The 23,898-nt window shown below is 36.7% G+C and overlaps 6 protein-coding genes across 11 annotated transcripts in view; 3 read left to right on the top strand and 3 right to left on the bottom strand.

The window, feature by feature from the left end:
* Positions 1-10: 10 nt before the first annotated feature.
* On the bottom strand, positions 11-4,597 carry LOC147550631 (putative metal-nicotianamine transporter YSL7). The gene is made up of 3 exons (XM_086665196.1): positions 4,078-4,597; positions 1,718-2,042; positions 11-1,289 (listed from the first exon to the last, which is right to left on the bottom strand). The coding sequence occupies exons 2-3, from the start codon at positions 1,865-1,867 to the stop codon at positions 174-176; spliced, it is 1,266 nt and encodes a 421-aa protein (XP_086521322.1). The 5' UTR covers positions 1,868-2,042; positions 4,078-4,597; the 3' UTR covers positions 11-173.
* Positions 4,598-4,840: 243 nt separating this feature from the next.
* Positions 4,841-8,894, bottom strand: LOC147550632 (anamorsin homolog). Of its 2 annotated transcripts, XM_086670585.1 has the most exons (8): positions 8,532-8,894; positions 6,940-7,081; positions 6,488-6,648; positions 6,303-6,407; positions 6,000-6,159; positions 5,784-5,920; positions 5,264-5,338; positions 4,841-5,159 (listed from the first exon to the last, which is right to left on the bottom strand). In XM_086670585.1, exons 2-8 carry the CDS (start codon positions 7,067-7,069, stop codon positions 5,121-5,123), a joined length of 807 nt encoding a protein of 268 aa, XP_086526711.1. In that variant the 5' UTR covers positions 7,070-7,081; positions 8,532-8,894; the 3' UTR covers positions 4,841-5,120. The 2 variants fall into 2 exon arrangements, with proteins under 2 accessions (XP_086526711.1, XP_086526710.1); XM_086670584.1 differs by lacking the exon at positions 8,532-8,894 and having other exon boundaries at positions 6,940-8,103.
* LOC147550633 (transcription initiation factor TFIID subunit 15-like) lies at positions 8,888-11,544 on the top strand. 3 transcript variants are annotated; one of them, XM_086670589.1, is made up of 4 exons: positions 8,888-9,028; positions 10,358-10,512; positions 10,643-11,031; positions 11,142-11,544. In XM_086670589.1, the coding sequence occupies exons 2-3, from the start codon at positions 10,393-10,395 to the stop codon at positions 11,024-11,026; spliced, it is 504 nt and encodes a 167-aa protein (XP_086526715.1). In that variant the 5' UTR covers positions 8,888-9,028; positions 10,358-10,392; the 3' UTR covers positions 11,027-11,031; positions 11,142-11,544. The 3 variants fall into 3 exon arrangements, with proteins under 3 accessions (XP_086526715.1, XP_086526712.1, XP_086526714.1); XM_086670586.1 differs by having other exon boundaries at positions 10,643-11,013; XM_086670588.1 differs by lacking the exon at positions 8,888-9,028 and adding an exon at positions 9,195-9,747 and having other exon boundaries at positions 10,643-11,013.
* A 370-nt stretch (positions 11,545-11,914) lies between these two features.
* LOC147550634 (putative metal-nicotianamine transporter YSL12) lies at positions 11,915-15,138 on the top strand. The gene is made up of 4 exons (XM_086668481.1): positions 11,915-11,947; positions 12,912-13,009; positions 13,107-13,431; positions 13,860-15,138. The coding sequence occupies exons 1-4, from the start codon at positions 11,915-11,917 to the stop codon at positions 14,973-14,975; spliced, it is 1,572 nt and encodes a 523-aa protein (XP_086524607.1). The 3' UTR covers positions 14,976-15,138.
* Positions 15,139-15,439: 301 nt separating this feature from the next.
* On the bottom strand, positions 15,440-19,233 carry LOC147550635 (anamorsin homolog). Of its 2 annotated transcripts, none has more exons than XM_086671512.1 (8): positions 19,123-19,233; positions 17,531-17,672; positions 17,079-17,239; positions 16,894-16,998; positions 16,591-16,750; positions 16,375-16,511; positions 15,854-15,928; positions 15,440-15,749 (listed from the first exon to the last, which is right to left on the bottom strand). In XM_086671512.1, the coding sequence occupies exons 2-8, from the start codon at positions 17,658-17,660 to the stop codon at positions 15,711-15,713; spliced, it is 807 nt and encodes a 268-aa protein (XP_086527638.1). In that variant the 5' UTR covers positions 17,661-17,672; positions 19,123-19,233; the 3' UTR covers positions 15,440-15,710. The 2 variants fall into 2 exon arrangements, with proteins under 2 accessions (XP_086527638.1, XP_086527637.1); XM_086671511.1 differs by lacking the exon at positions 19,123-19,233 and adding an exon at positions 18,852-18,928.
* A 1,044-nt stretch (positions 19,234-20,277) lies between these two features.
* LOC147550636 (anamorsin homolog) overlaps positions 20,278-23,898 on the top strand; it is a 16,099-nt gene continuing 12,478 nt past the window's right edge. Inside the window, exon 1 of one of the 2 annotated variants that reach the window (XM_086665219.1) lies at positions 20,278-20,816. Coding sequence is in view for 1 of the 2 variants with exons in the window: in XM_086665217.1 (XP_086521343.1) it covers positions 20,698-20,772 (75 nt within the window). In the remaining variant the exon portion in view is untranslated. The remainder of the gene's footprint in view (positions 20,817-23,898) is intronic. The other variant, XM_086665217.1, reaches the window with a different exon arrangement.

Below are 23,898 nucleotides of genomic sequence, written 5' to 3' on the forward strand. Positions count from 1 at the left end.
CCCCAAGAAGTAACATGACAAAAAAGATGTAATTTTGAATTTGTATGCACAGTGATAATACTAATACTATTAGCTATTACAAAGTTGGAGCAATACATATTTATATACATGAAGTATGTATAGGGACTAAACCATGAAAACAATCTAATGGTGAAAGTCAGCATGTTGAAGAATCAAGCGGTCTTCAACAGAAGATCAACTTTTTCATTTAAGTCTCTTGGAAGGAACTTCATACATATAGGTGGACGAATTTTAGCAAGTGAGAGTATAGAAGCAGGCATTCCCCACAAAGAATCTCCACATATCATACCTGATGCCATAGCTGGTACAAATGCGTCAGCTTCCGCTCTATCCCTCTTCTCCCACACATACCGAATCAAACTTCCAACACACATATCAATGGCGAAATACCCACCCAAATAGAATGGAATAGCCATTGCCATAGCATTTGGAACATACTTATGATACTCACACTGATATAGCAACAACATGTCTCTCAAAAGGTTCAAAAATATAGAGATTAGGAAGAACAAACCAGCTAGCTTTACACAGTTCATGGGTAGTGCTCTTGTTCCTTCGATAGCAATAAGAGCAATACCTCGATATAATGAGCCATATGGAGCTGGATGTTCACTTCCGTCCACGCCTAAGTCAGGATAAGCTTTGTAGAAGAAGAACCAGAACACAAATGGAGATAAAATGCAGCCTAGTAATGTTCCGAAAATTTGGCTAAAGAACATAGATCTTGGAGACGCAAGTGTCAAGTAACCTGTCCTGAAATCCTGCATTAAATCTGAAGCAACCGTCACGATACTCATCATAACACCGCAGGCAGCTAAACCAGCAACCACTCCTCCTTTTTCGACACCAACCCATGCACCAAATATGAAGATAGCAAGTTTACCATAACTTGAAGCTAAAGACCAATCTGTTAAACCACATCCATAAGAATTGCAGAAGGCTAAGATTGGAGCTATTGTGTATATAATGACAATGTGATACCATTTCAGCTCGTGGAAAAATAATGGGACAGCGATAATTGCGAGGGTTGCCAGAGTAATGTAACCACCGACAGCAACCGATGTGGGAATTTGATCTTTTAAGAAGAACTGAGTTCTTCGTTGATCGTCATAGCTCATAGGAATTTGATGTGCAGAAGAACTAGCATATGCAGATACGCTGTGTTTCTTTGAAAATTTTGATTTCACCATCCTGATTGTGGTTATTGACAAAACGACAAGAAAATGGTAAAAACCGTCTCCAAGGATCGTAGCTATAGCAATGAAGACCTGTTTTTTACAACCGGCACACAAAAAACGTGAGATGATTGTTTAGGTACAATTAGTAGTACTGGATAAGGTGTTAGCTAAGGTTATGTCTCGTTCCTGAGTCAAATCATAGATCCGTCTCTCAAACTCTGAATTGACTCAAGTCAGAATTTTCGTACTGTTTGTTTTTTTCCAACTCATAATGCATGAACTGTCTGAATAGCTGGTTTGGGTCCATTTCATCAAGACAAGTCAGATTCAGACAATGAGAAAAACAAACACATGTTTTTGTGTTTCTCCATAATGTGAACGCCCATACATTATAAATATCGACGTTTCACTTGATCTCGTACCAATGTTAAGTACTACTACCATGTTTGAACATGAGAAAATCGAAATGGATATACCTTAAATATACGAATGAAAGAAATGAAGGAGGAAAAAGTTACCTTGTACCCTTGGAGACCTTTCACACTAGAGGTAGGAAGTGATGTTGGGTACCACACACCTTGTTGTCTTTCGATAATTGGCCACATTACTCCCCACGAAACGAAAGCTCCAAGCAACATGGATAAATTTATGGAGTAAGGGCAAATCATTCCAACCCCAACATAAGTTGCAGAGAAATCAAAGTAAAACCTATATTTAAAGGCTTCAAGACCAAAAGTTGGGAAAGATGTAAAGCCACAACCATCTGCCGCAGTGAAGAACCATTGGAAGAAAGCCCATACAAAACTAAAGAAAAACCATTTGAATAGCTCAACAACTTGTTGCCTGTTTTCAAAAATAGAATACAAATATATATTACTTTAGTTAGTGTTTCTTTTACGAGATTAAATTCGGGTCATTCCATTTGATTCGGGTTTCTTACTTGGCCAGATACGAGATTAGTGCAGACATACCAATTAGTTAAGATTGGATTTGAGACAGATAACGAGTTACTGTAATTTTACTACTTTACAAGCTATAGCTACATTTAGTTATTGAATTATAAAATGTGCTTGGCCTCCTTTGATTTTTGGCTTATTTGTGTTTTTGCTCTTTCACGAGGGATATGACATGGATTGTTTTTTAGTTTCGGCTGTATTTGTTTATTAATAATGTTAAATACAGAAATCTTTGACGAGTTAAATTAAGAAGTTAATTGATTGATTTGAGCAGTAGGTGTTGGATACCTGACACACAAGCGAGATCTTTTACGAAATCAACAGAGATGTAAATTCGAAAGAACTCTGCAACCCGAGCCCTGACATAGAGGTCAACACGAGTCTACCAGGCACTTTGAGCTCTGTCATAACTAAAATGTCAGCAGAATGGTGGATCTGAACAATGTATGGTTTGTTTGTTTTGAACTTCATACACTGTAGAAAGACAAAAGAACAGGTAGACCAAAGATATGGTTTTACCGAGACAAAGTAACTAATGAGCCCAAGGGAGATGCAACAGTCACTTATGAGGATCCACATGCAGCACTTGCTGCTGTTGAATGGTTTAATAATAAGGATTTTCATGGAAGCACCATTGGGGTATTTATAGCCGAGTCAAAGAACAAAGATGATGTCTCCTATAACTCAGGGCATCAAGTCCAGCATATGGAAGATACAGTTGTAGGTGATGATTTTGGTGGGCAAGTGGATGATGCTGGAAATATGAATGGTGGAGGAAGAGGAGGAGGCCGGGGTGATGCGTCAGGAAAAGCATGGCAGCAAGATGGAGATTGGATGTGCCCGAATACAAGGTCTGTGATGTGACATTGGTGAGCAGCTCTTTCTCACAAGATTCTCCTGATAAATGTTTCTTATATATGCTCTAACTTAGCCTTCTACAGAAATATCTAAGAAGAAGAACAATCACATGTGCAAGTACAACCAGAAATACTCCTACTACAAGTGACTAATTAACATGACCATTGTGTTACTAAAATGTCAAGTACACCTTAGACTCAAGTGCGCGGAGTTCGTGAAAGAAGCCTCTTTCCATCTCAAAGCTGGTCTAGGGTTCATGACGAGTGGGCATCACCTCCAACAAACATAAAAGGGAGATACCCACGAGTTCCCCACGACATTACCTTTATTGCCTGCCCATGCGCAGGTCGACTTCGCCTTTCTCAACGAAGTGAAGTAGCCTCCATGACCAGTCAGGAAAGATAACAGACCCCAAAAGGTCATATTTAGACAATTCCTTTCCTATGTCAGATTCCCTATTTGTTAGGGCCTTTTCGGCAGTTAGACTGACTAACGTGTCTAAACATCAAACATCGATCACACCCATCGGAACTGCAAACCCTAATTACATCCTACATTGAGACTTCCACATAAGCACACACTCAAAGCTTGCAGTTTGATGAAACACCAGTTTAATTATTGACACAAGAAGTTACTGAGAAAACCCGTTCTTGAATATAAACAGATCAGACTGAGTAACTAAAATCCTAAGGCAACAGATACATTTTACCCCCAATATGAATCATATAGCCTAAACTACAACCATGACGAAATAAACAAATTTGAAATCTATCATTCATATAATAACACACAAAAGAAACACATAATTTCAAAATTAAGAACCCTAAAGCAATAATTGCCCACTAGCACGAAATCTCCAAAAACAAAAAAGTTTTTTTTTCAAATCTCTTCGATTGGGCGAAAACCCAAGTGTTAATTTACTAAAACCATCGATGGGTAATCAACAATTCTACAAAAAACCCAAAAAATATTATAGATAATTCGGATTGAAACGGAAGTAAGCAATGGGGATGTTCATTCTTTTGGATATGATAAAGAAACGAAAAGACGAGAGGAGAAGTTACCCTGAAAGTGAAGATTTGATGAGGAAAGAAGAGGGCTGGAATCTTGTTCTTGATAAATTATCTGGTTCAGAGTAATAGTAGAAGAAGTTCGGATTGCATTTGGGGAGTTTTTAACAGGAACAAAGAGGGATAGAGCGGAAGCTGACGCATTTGTACCAGCTATGGCATCAGGTATGATATGTGGAGATTCTTTGTGGGGAATGCCTGCTTCTATACTCTCACTTGCTAAAATTCGTCCACCTATATGTATGAAGTTCCTTCCAAGAGACTTAAATGAAAAAGTTGATCTTCTGTTGAAGACCGCTTGATTCTTCAACATGCTGACTTTCACCATTAGATTGTTTTCATGGTTTAGTCCCTATACATACTTCATGTATATAAATATGTATTGCTCCAACTTTGTAATAGCTAATAGTATTAGTATTATCACTGTGCATACAAATTCAAAATTACATCTTTTTTGTCATGTTACTTCTTGGGGATTCTTTTCATGTTTCATGATTTATCGATGTATAGTACATTATATATCGAACCAAATGAGGTATAATGCCCCGTCGGGCTCAGGCCACCCAAGGCTGATTTTTTCCTTGTGTAATTTTATTTGTTTGTAAGATTGGAATACTCTCCAACTCTTTCGTCAACAAACTTGGGTTTAAGAGATTCTGTCATCATCTCATTTATTTTATTTTTACAATTTCTCAACCATATAGATAATTTTACGAAGAACAGTCCGAGAGTCTATCAATGTATTAACAAAAATTGATGCATAATGTAACAATAAAAGTCGATAATTGTATTATTTAGAGAATAAAACCAAAAGCAAAATCTTTTAAATCTTTCTCATCAGCCTTTCAGCATCAGTCAATCAAACAGAACATACTATTTTGTTTTTGGAACGTTGAAGGAAAAAGTTCCGTAGACAATTCAAAGTCACACAGGAAAATAAAACCTTGGGATATATATATCTGAACTACTGTCACTCCTTTTTGTCAAACTATAGCATTATCTCACGGTCGATTTCTCAGTTATTCTTGGGAAAAGAATCAAATGTCGGCCAAAAGAAAGTTGTCAGACAATGTTACCTGGAAAAAAAATGAACTCATGTTCAGGTAGTTAGATAAGAACTCCTTAAAGAATATAAAACAAGAGAAGTCCTTGAGTTGCAACACCGGAATTTGGTTCTTACCTTCTCACCCAATTTGAATGGAGGCAGACCTTTGTAAGGGCAAGTGCTGCATCTGAAGGCATCTCCTAATCCACACTGCATATGAGAAAGAATCATGTTAAACCCGTATAATAATAACGAAAAACGGTGAAACTCAAGGCACATCATCTCAAGCAAACGATGATTTACATATATAAACACTAAAAACAAGTAGAAATCTTTGATTAATATTTGTCCATTTACCAACCTGATTTGTATTCTCTAATTGTACTAAGACCCCACTTACTGGGATGATGCGGCCAAGATCAACAAAAAAAATTATGTGTATGACCAGTTGGACCCGGGATAAAGTTAAGTCAGTACTCAGTAGCTCATATAAATATAGGAAGGTTCTTGAAGTAGGTCAAATTAACATCCATAGAAATCCTTAATCGGTATATCAAATCTTTGAAGAGAGAATGCATCAGCAAAACTTAAGCTCACTTCAAAACTTAGAAGTTCAATGACCAATACCAATACCAAGACGCCTGAAAATACTTACACTGCCGCATGAAGACTGAGGGTTGTCAATCTGGTCTACAGTTAGCCCAAGCTTTTCAACCTTCGCCTCTTCCTCAGCCCTTCCACATGAGCAATTTTTGCAAGCTTTCCTTGTGCTTCCAATTTCACAATCACCTTCTGCACATGGATAATTGCATCAGAATTGAAAGAGTGATTCCGAAATTGATGTAAGGTAGAGAAGGGGTCGTCATCTTACCAGGGGGGAGTTCTGGTTTCTTCAAGTCTTCTTCTGTTAATAGACTATCTTCATCGATAAGATCCAAATCATCATCAATTTGTACCTTGGGTAAACTCTTTGTAGTTTTCTTGATGGAAAATGATGACCCAATCTCCCATGAAGGTTTATTGGCTTTGACCTGCCAAAATAAATAATTTAGTTTACACCTTGCGAAAAATAACACAAACCGTTCACTAACATGCTGGCGCATAAGTTGTTCCCCTATTATCAGCCAAGTAACATAAGAAGTAGACAGGAGGGTAGAAGAATAAGCGCACTCACAGTTAAAGGTTTAACATCTTCTTCTGGTACTATTTGTTTTAGGTCCACAAGTTGCACTCCGAGGAATCCTGCCAAGAGTAACTTGCGCTCAAGATGCGAGCCAGGCTGCAAGAATAATCCATTAATATCTAAAGCGAATTTCAAGGACATCAAAATTTCATTACGTTATGGAAACCAGTTATTACCTTATCAGGGTTCTCTGAGGTACGATATGCTGCCTGAGTTAGGATTCTCCCACCAGGTTTCAAAACTCTAGAGATCTCAGCAAGTAACTGATCAGGAAGATCAGGGGTTTTCAGAATATAGACGACAGTATCAACTGAAGATGACTCAATCGGAAGCATCTCTGCAAGTGGAAAGTGAAGTTAATTTCAAATTAAACTGAATCAAGCTAGGACTTTCTAATGTTGCATAGGAGGCCCATCTTGGAAAGATAAGACAACCCTTCTACTACAAACTGAAAAACAAGTGAAATCCTACAGCATTCAATATCTTTTGTTACTTAGATACTTTACTTAACTAATTGGCATGATCACTACAAAGGTCAGATACTAGAAAGCAATCTAATACTAGTTAAAGCCAACTCAAGAAAGTATAATATTCCATCAAAGAAGTAACGGACTAAAGAAAATATTACGTAGATGGAAAGCTTGAGTGATAATCTGCGGATCATTCTGCCCATCAACCTCGAGCTCTTTGATTGCATTCAAAACTGCACTGACAGGCACGAGAACATGATCTGTAAGCACCACTGTATTCTTTGCCATTGCGATGGTATCCTGCAGAAACGATAAAAATAAATATATTTATACAGATTCTGAGCATTCATCAATAAAATTCTGCACAACGGCATATAGAAAAAGTGGGGGCAGCATGCAGAAAAACAACGACAGGAATATCAACAACTAAAATAAGAATACAACTTTAAGGTTCGGAAAAAATATAAGAATTCCAAGTCCACCAGTACGAATTGGTCTTCAAAATGGAGGTGGTACAATGTGAATTCAAGACAATATCATCAGGTGGTCGATGCTTGCGCTTTCAGGCTAGCGTTGATGCTATTCTCACTTTACTTTTATGCTACTGCTTCACTATAACATTTTGAAAATTGTATTTTTATTTTCTCTATATACTTGTCCAACTTTTCTTGTTATTTTTTGTTTCTGGTTTTATGCTTTAAAATGTAAGCATATATAAAACAGGTAAACGAACAAGAGATTTAGAGTACTGAGATGTATCAAACATCAGGCCCTTGGTGGTTGGTGCCACCTGAAGGTTACGTGTCACCTTATCAATGAAAGATCCAGTGCTGAAAACTTAGACGAGGCTAAGCTTTAATTTCACGGTAGCCAAGATTTTAACAAAAAGTCACTATAAGTAGGTTTCTACCTATGATACATGTAATATATGTAAAAGTGTTATTTAAAGGTAATTCTAGTGATAAAATACATTCTTAACGATGCATTTCACATTTATGTAGATTTTTTGTCTAGAAAAATTTAAACATGAATCAATAAACAATGTCACTCAATCGACAATTAGACGTCAAAGTAATGAACCAAAACTGAATTATTTAAGATTCATACCTCATAAGAAATTAAGAATCATAATTCATAACCATCAATCGATCAAGAACAACTCATTAACAAAATTGAACTCATCTAAGAATTCTAAATTATAAGAAAGTAAGAATCATAAATCATAAATCATAACCATCAACCTACAAATGAACATCGACTAATTAACAAATATTGAACTTATCTAAGATATATAACTTATAAGATAGTAAGTATAATAATTCATAAATCATAACCATCAATCGACAAACGAACACCGACTAATAAACAAAATTTAAACTTATCTAAGATTCATAACGTATAAGAAAGTAAGAGTTATAGTTCATAGATCATGATCATCAACCGGTTGACCTAGGAAGTGTTTAATTTGCAGATTCTAACCTTCTAAGTGGTCAAGTGGAGAATAAAAATAAACCCTAGTACTAGTTGCTAACTTCACTTGCTTTGCTCAGTCCCCAGATTAAAAGAAAAATGAAATAAAAATAAAAGCAGGTGAAATACCCAAGCCACCTATCAGTGAAACCAGAAAGATCCCCTAAAATCACTATAACCTAGAGATTTTCCCTAAAATTTCTAATACAATAAACACTAAAATTTGAGACAAAGTTAAAATTGATGGAACTGAATTAGGGTTCGTATTAGGAAACCTTACCTTAGATCGATGAATCGAATTCTCTGTTGTGTGTTTGATATTTGAACACGGAAAAGAGTTTTGACTTGGAAGACGAAATACGGCAAGCGGTTTTAGAGAGAGAGAAGAGAGAGGGGTTTACGGAAACAGGAAATTGACAAATGACTAAAATATACCTAACTATCTTGTTTTTCACGTCTTCTTCACGTGCACTGTTTGGTTTTTGCCTTTTCCATGAGTGTCTTTAAAACTGGATGCGTCTTTAAAATTGGAGGTGCCTATAACCATAATGATCTGCTCAAGGGTAAAATGGTCAATCATCTCCTCCAATGAACACATCTCCAAAACTGCTCCATATAGTAGAAAATCAGGTTTCATCTCAATCCTTTCAATTTCTCTGTAGTTTATACGGGGGGTCGAGAAACCCTAAAAAAGAAGATTTCAATTTCTATCTATTTCAATCTACACGGACAGTTTTTAACTTAATCTTCTTCTTGACGTTCTGGGTTTACCATCAGGTACGTTTACCATGATTTCTCTCTTTGTTATGTCTTCTTGGTTAAAAAAAAAAAAAACCTAATTTTTTTCTTACTGCCAGTTGTTCTTAATTAGAATCATAAACATATATGTACATACAGGTAAATTTAATTTTAGGGTTTGCTATATTTGAATGTCTTCTCTAATTTGCTTTTTGTTGATGATTTAAATCTAAGATCTAGTCTTGTAGAAAATGAATTTCTTATGAGGATCTAATAAATTAGGAGATTTTTATGGTTATATTCTGGGATTTTAGGGTTCGTCGACGTTAGAAATTTGAATGGACAAAAAAGGAGAAGCAACTACAAGCTCAGCTCAAGCTGAAGTACACGCAACGATTAGAGTTGCATTGCAGCATGGGCAATGGGTATTCCTTTAAGAAGCTTGAGAAACAACGTGGTTGCTTTCCTTTAGTCCATTCAGAAGTAACGTGAAGTTGACTAATTACCCTAGGGATCATTTTTCGCTATCTTTTGAATGAACCCCCAAATTCGATTATTGATGTGAAAATCGGTGTTCTTATTTTTACCTGAAACAATGGCGAGTTGCTTTATCAGTTGTTTCGGGTCTAAAGATGAGTTTAGGTTGTTAGAAATCTGGAGTTTTTACTCCATGGTTTAGAAACTAGACTTCAATTGTGTTATAATTTGCTTTCTGTCAACCTGATTCCCCATTCTGTTGAGCTAATTGGGGATTTGAGGTAAATCCTTTTGTCATTTGATGAATATGATTCAATATTGTCATTCTTGCCTGAACAATGAAGAATTGCTTCTTAGTTGTCTTTGCTAGCCTGGTTTAAGATGATTAACGCTTTTAGAAATCGGGGTTCTTACTCCATGACCTTCAGATGTGTCATGACTTTCTCTCTGTCAATTTGGTTCTCCAATCACTTGGGCTAATTGGAGTTTGAGTTATTCCTACCTGAATTTGGTATTAGCCATGATGATGATATATCCCCAAGAATTAAAAGATTAGTTTCACTGGTTTTTGTACAATTATGCCAATTCTTGATTTCCACACTGTATTGAATCATTGAGAATACATTTGATCACTTAAAAGTACCTTTAGATTGTAATTTTATACATATTAGGTGTGTCTTAGGTAGAAAATGAATATATATAGTGCTTTTTTCATTATATTTTTTCTAACATCAAGCCTAGGGGTTAGGCTTGTCTGTCGTGAAATCCTAGATTCGCCCTTGATTTTTGTTATGTCGATACTTCCCTTACAAATTGTTCCTCATGGAGTGCATTTAAATGTATATATCCAAAAATACGTTTACCAGACAAGTAAACTTTCTCACTATGCAGGACCAGTGTAGTGGTTTCATGAGATTAGTGCAGACATGGCAAATTATACGGGAAAAAGAGACCCTTCAAATGGTTCAGTTTATGTTTGTAACTTGCCTCAGGGTACTGATGAAGATATGCTAGCCGAGTTTTTCGGCACCATCGGGTTGCTAAAGGTAGGGAGTTTGAACAGGTAACATATTTTTTTTCCGGCAGTAATTGTTCTACCAATTTTCTGTAAATAAATTTCTTATCGAGGAACTAAACAATGTATGGTTTGTTTGTTTTGAACTTCATACACTGTAGAAAGACAAAAGAACAGGTAGACCAAAGATATGGTTTTACCGAGACAAAGTAACTAATGAGCCCAAGGGAGATGCAACAGTCACTTATGAGGATCCACATGCAGCACTTGCTGCTGTTGAATGGTTTAATAATAAGGATTTTCATGGAAGCACCATTGGGGTATTTATAGCCGAGTCAAAGAACAAAGATGATGTCTCCTATAACTCAGGGCATCAAGTCCAGCATATGGAAGATACAGTTGTAGGTGATGATTTTGGTGGGCAAGTGGATGATGCTGGAAATATGAATGGTGGAGGAAGAGGAGGAGGCCGGGGTGATGCGTCAGGAAAAGCATGGCAGCAAGATGGAGATTGGATGTGCCCGAATACAAGGTCTGTGATGTGACATTGGTGAGCAGCTCTTTCTCACAAGATTATGTCTGACGCTTTTATTCCTTCGAAGTGTTATGTATTTTGTGGAGGTATGTTTTGTAATTTGGTTGTCGCGATCTGATAAACAGGGAAAACAGCTTGCACAATTATTGGATGAAGATCCTGCCTTGATGGAGCAAAGACTGCAGTGTGCTAAGAGGCTGGAATTATACAAATCGGCTAGGAACGAGATAGACTCTGTTTCCTGGGCAAGATGAGATTACTCTACATTTGTTAGAAGATTGGATCATGTTACATTTTGCCACCAGCTTACTAAATTTGTTGTGAAAATAACCACTGGTGGTATACACAATTTTTTGTATGTCTTGATCTCAGTATCGAGAACTTTTACTATACGTAGATGTACATTTGTCTTACTATATGTAGATATACATTTATCCGCTTAGTTTCATACACTCGTAAATTTCAGATACAACTTCAGTCGAGCTGGGTCTCTGCCTAAATACAAGATTATTTGATCTCTTGAGCTTACCTTGTTGAAATACTTCCAGTATAATGGATAAATATTTGATTTGATATGTTATCTGTCAGAAGATATATATCTGGCTCAGTTAAAATTACTATTTTACCGTTGAATGAGCTCAGATGAATCAGTTGAGTCTGAAATCATAAGCAAAAACAAATCTATGAGCAGCTATTGTATCAGGGTATATGAAGAGGTGTTACTTTTATTACTTTGTTTTTGTGAAAATTGGATTCAAAATCTATGGGCAATATCCTTGGTGATGGAAATGTTATGTGAGAGTGGTTTTAAAACAAGAATGGTAGAACAGAGAAGACACTGAGAAAGGGTCATGAGATATGTCAGTGATGGAAATGTTTTGTGAAAATTTGGAATTACATGCCTTCAACACAGCTTTTGGCTCTATCTCGCGTATGCCGACTGCTCTACACTGATACACGCTTAGGCTAGTTAGGCTTCTATGGCAAACTTGTAGTTTAGTATATGAGAATATCGAAAAAAATGATCATGGTCGGTGCTTGCCCTTCCCCAACACAAATAAACTCTTTAATGTCACTGTATCGACATTGTCCTAAACTGAGAATATAATTCTGATTTAACACCCATCTCTGCTTTAACATAAAACATGAACACCAACCTCAGTACTATTCTTATTCTCCTTTATTTAGACATCATTGGCCTAGTTTCACATGGGACAGGCTTTCCTTGGCACGAGCCTGCTGCCTTAGACCATCCAGGTTACCTTCTCCACCTGACCAATCTATGCGCCAAACTCACCTAAAGGCCTAGCCAATATGTATGAACAATGTGTTATATTATAACTCAGGTCTGGGACGTCTTCCTAAGAAACGCGGGACTAAGTTTCTTGCGCATATAAGTTCTGTTTCACATCAGTTTCTTACCATGTATGATGTATATGCACCATGATTTCGTTACCCTGATAAAACTTACAGAATGATTTATGTATATAAACTACTAGACAATTACTGATCTAGAAGCATAGATTTCACGATAAATAACAATGCTAAACTCAGATATATCTTGAAGACATACAAGTATAGAAGCGGAACATACTTCAGCTTAATCTTAAATGATAAAAACGAAGAATAGATAATGTTTTTAGGTGTATATATCCCAGAGGGACACATAAAATATGGTTTTACAAATATAACATCTAAGTGGTTTAACCTCCCTGAAATGTCGTGAGCTTCGTCGGACTCTTCTCAATTGTTCCCCTTCGGAAGGTAAACATATACTCAAGATCATCAAATGATATGACTAGGCTTTGAACAATTCTTTTTGGGTTTAGGTGATTACGAATTTTTATAATAGACTCCGTTAGAATTATCAAATGGTGTAAATTTTTTTGTTTCAGATCATGATCCTTGACTACAAACTAACCTACCCGAGCGGAACTGCTACAGCATACCTTATTAACAGTTTCCATACACCTAAAGGAGCGAGGCTGGCCAAGTAAGAAACCCGAATCAAATGGAATGACCCGAATTTAATCTCGTAAAAGAAACACTAACTAAAGTAATATATATTTGTATTCTATTTTTGAAAACAGGCAACAAGTTGTTGAGCTATTCAAATGGTTTTTCTTTAGTTTTGTATGGGCTTTCTTCCAATGGTTCTTCACTGCGGCAGATGGTTGTGGCTTTACATCTTTCCCAACTTTTGGTCTTGAAGCCTTTAAATATAGGTTTTACTTTGATTTCTCTGCAACTTATGTTGGGGTTGGAATGATTTGCCCTTACTCCATAAATTTATCCATGTTGCTTGGAGCTTTCGTTTCGTGGGGAGTAATGTGGCCAATTATCGAAAGACAACAAGGTGTGTGGTACCCAACATCACTTCCTACCTCTAGTGTGAAAGGTCTCCAAGGGTACAAGGTAACTTTTTCCTCCTTCATTTCTTTCATTCGTATATTTAAGGTATATCCATTTCGATTTTCTCATGTTCAAACATGGTAGTAGTACTTAACATTGGTACGAGATCAAGTGAAACGTCGATATTTATAATGTATGGGCGTTCACATTATGGAGAAACACAAAAACATGTGTTTGTTTTTCTCATTGTCTGAATCTGACTTGTCTTGATGAAATGGACCCAAACCAGCTATTCAGACAGTTCATGCATTATGAGTTGGAAAAAAACAAACAGTACGAAAATTCTGACTTGAGTCAATTCAGAGTTTGAGAGACGGATCTATGATTTGACTCAGGAACGAGACATAACCTTAGCTAACACCTTATCCAGTACTACTAATTGTACCTAAACAATCATCTCACGTTTTTTGTGTGCCGGTTGTAAAAAACAGGTCTTCATTGCTATAGCTACGATCCTTGGAGACGGTTTTTACCATTTTCTTGTCGTTTTGTCAATAACCACAATCAGGATGGTGAAATCAAAATTTTCAAAGAAACACAGCGTATCTGCATATGCTAGTTCTTCTGCACATCAAATTCCTATGAGCTATGACGATCAACGAAGAACTCAGTTCTTCTTAAAAGATCAAATTCCCACATCGGTTGCTGTCGGTGGTTACATTACTCTGGCAACCCTCGCAATTATCGCTGTCCCATTATTTTTCCACGAGCTGAAATGGTATCACATTGTCATTATATACACAATAGCTCCAATCTTAGCCTTCTGCAATTCTTATGGATGTGGTTTAACAGATTGGTCTTTAGCTTCAAGTTATGGTAAACTTGCTATCTTCATATTTGGTGCATGGGTTGGTGTCGAAAAAGGAGGAGTGGTTGCTGGTTTAGCTGCCTGCGGTGTTATGATGAGTATCGTGACGGTTGCTTCAGATTTAATGCAGGATTTCAGGACAGGTTACTTGACACTTGCGTCTCCAAGATCTATGTTCTTTAGCCAAATTTTCGGAACATTACTAGGCTGCATTTTATCTCCATTTGTGTTCTGGTTCTTCTTCTACAAAGCTTATCCTGACTTAGGCGTGGACGGAAGTGAACATCCAGCTCCATATGGCTCATTATATCGAGGTATTGCTCTTATTGCTATCGAAGGAACAAGAGCACTACCCATGAACTGTGTAAAGCTAGCTGGTTTGTTCTTCCTAATCTCTATATTTTTGAACCTTTTGAGAGACATGTTGTTGCTATATCAGTGTGAGTATCATAAGTATGTTCCAAATGCTATGGCAATGGCTATTCCATTCTATTTGGGTGGGTATTTCGCCATTGATATGTGTGTTGGAAGTTTGATTCGGTATGTGTGGGAGAAGAGGGATAGAGCGGAAGCTGACGCATTTGTACCAGCTATGGCATCAGGTATGATATGTGGAGATTCTTTGTGGGGAATGCCTGCTTCTATACTCTCACTTGCTAAAATTCGTCCACCTATATGTATGAAGTTCCTTCCAAGAGACTTAAATGAAAAAGTTGATCTTCTGTTGAAGACCGCTTGATTCTTCAACATGCTGACTTTCACCATTAGATTGTTTTCATGGTTTAGTCCCTATACATACTTCATGTATATAAATATGTATTGCTCCAACTTTGTAATAGCTAATAGTATTAGTATTATCACTGTGCATACAAATTCAAAATTACATCTTTTTTGTCATGTTACTTCTTGGGGATTCTTTTCATGTTTCATGATTTATCGATGTATAGTACATTATATATCGAACCAAATGAGGTATAATGCCCCGTCGGGCTCAGGCCACCCAAGGCTGATTTTTTCCTTGTGTAATTTTATTTGTTTGTAAGATTGGAATACTCTCCAACTCTTTCGTCAACAAACTTGGGTTTAAGAGATTCTGTCATCATCTCATTTATTTTATTTTTACAATTTCTCAACCATATAGATAATTTTACGAAGAACAGTCCGAGAGTCTATCAATGTATTAACAAAAATTGATGCATAATGTAACAATAAAAGTCGATAATTGTATTATTTAGAGAATAAAACCAAAAGCAAAATCTTTTAAATCTTTCTCATCAGCCTTTCAGCATCAGTCAATCAAACAGAACATACTATTTTGTTTTTGGAACGTTGAAGGAAAAAGTTCCGTAGACAATTCAAAGTCACACAGGAAAATAAAACCTTGGGATATATATATCTGAACTACTGTCACTCCTTTTTGTCAAACTATAGCATTATCTCACGGTCGATTTCTCAGTTATTCTTGGGAGAAGAATCAAATGTCGGCCAAAAGAAAGTTGTCAGACAATGTTACCTGGAAAAAAAATGAACTCATGTTCAGGTAGTTAGATAAGAACTCCTTAAAGAATATAAAACAAGAGAAGTCCTTGAGTTGCAACACCGGAATTTGGTTCTTACCTTCTCACCCAATTTGAATGGAGGCAGACCTTTGTAAGGGCAAGTGCTGCATCTGAAGGCATCTCCTAATCCACACTGCATATGAGAAAGAATCATGTTAAACCCGTATAATAATAACGAAAAACGGTGAAACTCAAGGCACATCATCTCAAGCAAACGATGATTTACATATATAAACACTAAAAACAAGTAGAAATCTTTGATTAATATTTGTCCATTTACCAACCTGATTTGTATTCTCTAATTGTACTAAGACCCCACTTACTGGGATGATGCGGCCAAGATCAACAAAAAAAAATTATGTGTATGACCAGTTGGACCCGGGATAAAGTTAAGTCAGTACTCAGTAGCTCATATAAATATAGGAAGGTTCTTGAAGTAGGTCAAATTAACATCCATAGAAATCCTTAATCGGTATATCAAATCTTTGAAGAGAGAATGCATCAGCAAAACTTAAGCTCACTTCAAAACTTAGAAGTTCAATGACCAATACCAATACCAAGACGCCTGAAAATACTTACACTGCCGCATGAAGACTGAGGGTTGTCAATCTGGTCTACAGTTAGCCCAAGCTTTTCAACCTTCGCCTCTTCCTCAGCCCTTCCACATGAGCAATTTTTGCAAGCTTTCCTTGTGCTTCCAATTTCACAATCACCTTCTGCACATGGATAATTGCATCAGAATTGAAAGAGTGATTCCGAAATTGATGTAAGGTAGAGAAGGGGTCGTCATCTTACCAGGGGGGAGTTCTGGTTTCTTCAAGTCTTCTTCTGTTAATAGACTATCTTCATCGATAAGATCCAAATCATCATCAATTTGTACCTTGGGTAAACTCTTTGTAGTTTTCTTGATGGAAAATGATGACCCAATCTCCCATGAAGGTTTATTGGCTTTGACCTGCCAAAATAAATAATTTAGTTTACACCTTGCGAAAAATAACACAAACCGTTCACTAACATGCTGGCGCATAAGTTGTTCCCCTATTAACAGCCAAGTAACATAAGAAGTAGACAGGAGGGTAGAAGAATAAGCGCACTCACAGTTAAAGGTTTAACATCTTCTTCTGGTACTATTTGTTTTAGGTCCACAAGTTGCACTCCGAGGAATCCTGCCAAGAGTAACTTGCGCTCAAGATGCGAGCCAGGCTGCAAGAATAATCCATTAATATCTAAAGCGAATTTCAAGGACATCAAAATTTCATTACGTTATGGAAACCAGTTATTACCTTATCAGGGTTCTCTGAGGTACGATATGCTGCCTGAGTTAGGATTCTCCCACCAGGTTTCAAAACTCTAGAGATCTCAGCAAGTAACTGATCAGGAAGATCAGGGGTTTTCAGAATATAGACGACAGTATCAACTGAAGATGACTCAATCGGAAGCATCTCTGCAAGTGGAAAGTGAAGTTAATTTCAAATTAAACTGAATCAAGCTAGGACTTTCTAATGTTGCATAGGAGGCCCATCTTGGAAAGATAAGACAACCCTTCTACTACAAACTGAAAAACAAGTGAAATCCTACAGCATTCAATATCTTTTGTTACTTAGATACTTTACTTAACTAATTGGCATGATCACTACAAAGGTCAGATACTAGAAAGCAATCTAATACTAGTTAAAGCCAACTCAAGAAAGTATAATATTCCATCAAAGAAGTAACGGACTAAAGAAAATATTACGTAGATGGAAAGCTTGAGTGATAATCTGCGGATCATTCTGCCCATCAACCTCGAGCTCTTTGATTGCATTCAAAACTGCACTGACAGGCACGAGAACATGATCTGTAAGCACCACTGTATTCTTTGCCATTGCGATGGTATCCTGCAGAAACGATAAAAATAAATATATTTATACAGATTCTGAGCATTCATCAATAAAATTCTGCACAACGGCATATAGAAAAAGTGGGGGCAGCATGCAGAAAAACAACGACAGGAATATCAACAACTAAAATAAGAATACAACTTTAAGGTTCGGAAAAAATATAAGAATTCCAAGTCCACCAGTACGAATTGGTCTTCAAAATGGAGGTGGTACAATGTGAATTCAAGACAATATCATCAGGTGGTCGATGCTTGCGCTTTCAGGCTAGCGTTGATGCTATTCTCACTTTACTTTTATGCTACTGCTTCACTATAACATTTTGAAAATTGTATTTTTATTTTCTCTATATACTTGTCCAACTTTTCTTGTTATTTTTTGTTTCTGGTTTTATGCTTTAAAATGTAAGCATATATAAAACAGGTAAACGAACAAGAGATTTAGAGTACTGAGATGTATCAAACATCAGGCCCTTGGTGGTTGGTGCCACCTGAAGGTTACGTGTCACCTTATCAATGAAAGATCCAGTGCTGAAAACTTAGACGAGGCTAAGCTTTAATTTCACGGTAGCCAAGATTTTAACAAAAAGTCACTATAAGTAGGTTTCTACCTATGATACATGTAATATATGTAAAAGTGTTATTTAAAGGTAATTCTAGTGATAAAATACATTCTTAACGATGCATTTCACATTTATGTAGATTTTTTGTCTAGAAAAATTTAAACATGAATCAATAAACAATGTCACTCAATCGACAATTAGACGTCAAAGTAATGAACCAAAACTGAATTATTTAAGATTCATACCTCATAAGAAATTAAGAATCATAATTCATAACCATCAATCGATCAAGAACAACTCATTAACAAAATTGAACTCATCTAAGAATTCTAAATTATAAGAAAGTAAGAATCATAAATCATAAATCATAACCATCAACCTACAAATGAACATCGACTAATTAACAAATATTGAACTTATCTAAGATATATAACTTATAAGATAGTAAGTATAATAATTCATAAATCATAACCATCAATCGACAAACGAACACCGACTAATAAACAAAATTTAAACTTATCTAAGATTCATAACGTATAAGAAAGTAAGAGTTATAGTTCATAGATCATGATCATCAACCGGTTGACCTAGGAAGTGTTTAATTTGCAGATTCTAACCTTCTAAGTGGTCAAGTGGAGAATAAAAATAAACCCTAGTACTAGTTGCTAACTTCACTTGCTTTGCTCAGTCCCCAGATTAAAAGAAAAATGAAATAAAAATAAAAGCAGGTGAAATACCCAAGCCACCTATCAGTGAAACCAGAAAGATCCCCTAAAATCACTATAACCTAGAGATTTTCCCTAAAATTTCTAATACAATAAACACTAAAATTTGAGACAAAGTTAAAATTGATGGAACTGAATTAGGGTTCGTATTAGGAAACCTTACCTTAGATCGATGAATCGAATTCTCTGTTGTGTGTTTGATATTTGAACACGGAAAAGAGTTTTGACTTGGAAGACGAAATACGGCAAGCGGTTTTAGAGAGAGAGAAGAGAGAGGGGTTTACGGAAACAGGAAATTGACAAATGACTAAAATATACCTAACTATCTTGTTTTTCACGTCTTCTTCACGTGCACTGTTTGGTTTTTGCCTTTTCCATGAGTGTCTTTAAAACTGGATGCGTCTTTAAAATTGGAGGTGCCTATAACCATCACTTCCTACCTCTAGTGTGAAAGGTCTCCAAGGGTACAAGGTAACTTTTTCCTCCTTCATTTCTTTCATTCGTATATTTAAGGTATATCCATTTCGATTTTCTCATGTTCAAACATGGTAGTAGTACTTAACATTGGTACGAGATCAAGTGAAACGTCGATATTTATAATGTATGGGCGTTCACATTATGGAGAAACACAAAAACATGTGTTTGTTTTTCTCATTGTCTGAATCTGACTTGTCTTGATGAAATGGACCCAAACCAGCTATTCAGACAGTTCATGCATTATGAGTTGGAAAAAAACAAACAGTACGAAAATTCTGACTTGAGTCAATTCAGAGTTTGAGAGACGGATCTATGATTTGACTCAGGAACGAGACATAACCTTAGCTAACACCTTATCCAGTACTACTAATTGTACCTAAACAATCATCTCACGTTTTTTGTGTGCCGGTTGTAAAAAACAGGTCTTCATTGCTATAGCTACGATCCTTGGAGACGGTTTTTATCATTTTCTTGTCGTTTTGTCAATAACCACAATCGGGATGGTATCGATGAGAATATGTTTTTCGTCCCAACACGAATACTGGAGGGACGACCTAACTATTCGACTTCGGTGAAGCTAAAACGTATCTAGTTAAGCTAGGTGTATATATTTATCACGAGGTTAGCTTTTCAATGACTGTGGAGTCGCCTAGTGGGAGAGGGGCTTACCTACCTAGGGGTAAGCCACTTTCTCGAGAGAATTTGAGTACCTTGGTTAGTGCCGGTATGGGACGGTACTAACCAAAGTACTATAGAATTCTCTGGGTAACTCTATGTTAATTGAGAGGCATACCATGGGTGGGCAGTTAAGTCTGTTACTGTATGCTAGAGTAGGATTGATATATATTTATGGTGTGCATGTTTTACTTGCAAAAGGTTTTTATCGTAGTTTTATTTTGGGACTCCTCTACCAGTTAACTCGTGTCGGTGAGTTACTGACCCCCTACCAGTGTGTTAGTATGCAGGTTCCTAGTTAGAAGCATCTGCAACGACAGGGTTAGCAGATGGATTACAGGGGTTGTGGCGCGGTGCCACTTTAGTGTTATTTCCTTTCATTTCGGTTTTGATTTAGCTTCGGAGTTATAGTTTTATACACTTAACACCTTATAATGTAAATATATATGTATCACATAGGTTGTGCAGGGATGTAAGGTTTTGTGCAGGTTGAGTTAACCTAGTGTTGGGGGTTAGCTTGGAACCAGAGTTTTTAGTTGAGTTATGTCTTATTTTTAGCTTCCGTTATGTATGTGTATGCGAATGTATGGTTTGCATGACAGGTTACAGGTACGACCCGTTCGATTTACAGAGGAGGTCCTGTCGAATTTTCGGCTCATCTGTGAATTGTTGGGCGTGGTCGTGCCTAGTTATGGGGCACGGGGGGTCACAGAAAAACCAAAGCAACAAAAACGGAGACCTCTATCCACACCATTTCTCAAAATCAATGTAGATGCATCTTTTAAGCAGTTATTAGAACCGGCAGTGATAGGTTGTATTATTCACGATGAAGAAGCAAATTTCATCATAGCCATGGCAGACTCTGTCAGAGGACAAAATGCGAAAGAATGTGAGAGCTTACCTATACTCCACGGTATCTTATGGGCGATTCAGTTACAGATTCAACATGTACATATAGAGAGCGATAACCAAAACATCGTCAATCACATTAACGAACAAGGTAATGGTTTGGACTGACAATCGAATCAGATCATCTCAAAAGTTATGGAACTCAAGAATAAGTTTACGGAGATCAAAGTCACATACGCTACGAGAAAAGTTAATGCTAAAGCAGATGCCCTAGCCAAATGGGGGAGGAAAAATAGACAAAAATATGTTTGAATGTAATACCTGCTTTCATGTCAGCTCTTAAGTCAGTAGTGGTTGGTTGGTTTGTAAGGACTCGGTTTTAGTATATTTCATAAAAAAAAAAAACTAATTTGGTGCTTGAAGTGATATTACTTGTGGTTGGGGATTTAAAATAAAATAAATAAAAGAACAAAAACTTAGTAAACTTATAAATTAACATCAATAAAATTAGAACTTCGTTGAAAATATTGAAAAAAAAATTGAAGGTAAAAGGCCAAAAACTAAAGGAAAACATTGTATGAAAGGATGAAACGAAGTTTAGCAGGTCTTATCTCAAACGGCAAACTTAGCCCTCCACCTATCAGGGGCGGAGATGTATGTAGACTACACAGGGCTACAGTCTGGGGTTATTTATTCGATTTTCTGTAAAAACCACACATTGAGATGGTCTGTAGCCCAATGGTAAGACTGATGAGTGAGTGTGTTGAAGTCTCGTGTTTGTTTCTTCCTTCTAGCAATGTTAACAACCCTTTTGCTCACAATTTCCTTATCCTCTATTATTTTAGGGTTCATTGTAATTGGCCCCCAATTTGTGACTTATCCAGAGTTTAGTCCCCGTATTTGTCTAATGTCATATTTCATGAATCAATGTTTTCTTTTACTTTTCTCTATCCTTTTCCCATCTGGACGCTATTTGAAGAAGGGTTAACGATCACCTTTTTTTTGGAAATGGACTACGATCTACGTTAGTCATTGCATGACATTAATACATCATAAGATGTGACCAAATATGATCATCCAGTTCCTATAGGACCTATCACTAAAATATTTAGATATCCAAGATAAATGATTTAGAAATCATTTTATCAATTAAGAACATATAATTTAAAAATTGAAACGTAATTCGGCAGTAGACATATATTCTCTTATCTGATGAACCGTATTCTTTACATCTTATTAATCTTTTTGTACTCGTTAATTTTGAAATTGAAGTTAGAAAATACAAAAAGTTTTGTGTTCAAGAGTGATTTTAATTTTTAGATAGCCAATATTATTTATTTTTAACGATAGAAGTTCAAATTTTGTAATTTAAAGTTAGCCCCTGTCTGAGTTCAGATCATGGCTCCGCCTCTGCTGCCTACCAAACATTAGATCTTTTCTATTTTTTTTTGTTGAGGATAGATCTTTTAACACCTCAGACCAGGCCCACATGTACAAGGTTTTGTTCCTGGCGATGGCTCCACGAGACCACCAAAAAGTCCTAGACACTTAGCTTGAGCATTCACCTATAGTCCATGCTCCAGACACTCGCGAGCGATGTGAGACTACCACCCAATGAGCCTCGCACCTCATGTAGGGCCCAATGGCCCCCACACTTTACCCACACGCCACATAGTTCAAAAAAAGCCTCAAACCCTGGTCTCCTAAGCGGAGAGATACACATGTTACTAATCAACCGAAGACAACATAGTGCAATAGAAAACCGCCTCCCAATACTGACATACAAATGTTACTACTAAACCCAGTAGGCTTTAGAAATTGTAAGATACTACTTGCGTTAAAGACACCGGGCGTGGTACTAGAGGAGGAGATCTGACTGAAATGCCCGTGCAAATCCTATTTGGTAATGCTGTGCATGTAATGTACATTAACATATTAGAAGAGCACAACACTTGGATAGGTTATCTGTTGGGTTGTGGATTCAACTGCAATGGTAGCCTTCCGTCAGGGGCGGCCCTGACCCAAAGCCACCAAAGCAGTGGCTTTGAGCCTCCACATCTGAAGGGCCTCTGAATGAACTTTTATGAGTTATTTGCTTATTTCTTTATATCAATTAACACACAAGATTTGTCAGTAGGTTGGTCCACGTAGTTGTTTCATGCCAATCGCCCAGGTTCGAATCCCCAAAAATAGTTTTTCTTTTATAATTTTGTGAAGCCTTACAAGGAACTATTAAGGGCCCCAAATGCAATGGAGACTCGTTAATGAAGGAAAATCGTTCGTAGATGATTGGAATAAAGTGAAAAGTATTTTTCGATATGCTTTTCTCCCTTTACATGAATACTTATCTTTTATAGAATCTCAAATCCAATCGAACAAAATACTTTCTCCTCCATTGATTTCTTCATGGCTTTCAACCTCCATCTGTTCAATCCAAAAATCTATATGGTATTGACCATCGAAGAGAGGAATTTTGGAAACGTTATTAATTTTTTCTTGATCTTTTCGATCAACGTAGAATTGTTTAGAATCTCGAAAGGGATCCCAATCTAAACGTGGAAAAATTTTCCAACACTCAAGGAGAGATGTATCCATGAAAAAAATTTCATCTTTTGTTCCCAGATTTTTAAAGCTCTGATACCAGCTGATGTAGATTGTTGCGGAAGCGTAAAAGTAATGGAATCCACCATTATAGCAATGAAGACCTGTTTTTTACAACCGGCACACAAAAAACGTGAGATGATTGTTTAGGTACAATTAGTAGTACTGGATAAGGTGTTAGCTAAGGTTATGTCTCGTTCCTGAGTCAAATCATAGATCCGTCTCTCAAACTCTGAATTGACTCAAGTCAGAATTTTCGTACTGTTTGTTTTTTTCCAACTCATAATGCATGAACTGTCTGAATAGCTGGTTTGGGTCCATTTCATCAAGACAAGTC

Source organism: Eschscholzia californica, unplaced genomic scaffold (assembly GCF_041429995.1).
Source record: "Eschscholzia californica isolate CP2 unplaced genomic scaffold, dmEscCali1.0.p SCAF_3, whole genome shotgun sequence".
Classification (NCBI taxonomy): Eukaryota; Viridiplantae; Streptophyta; class Magnoliopsida; order Ranunculales; family Papaveraceae; genus Eschscholzia; species Eschscholzia californica.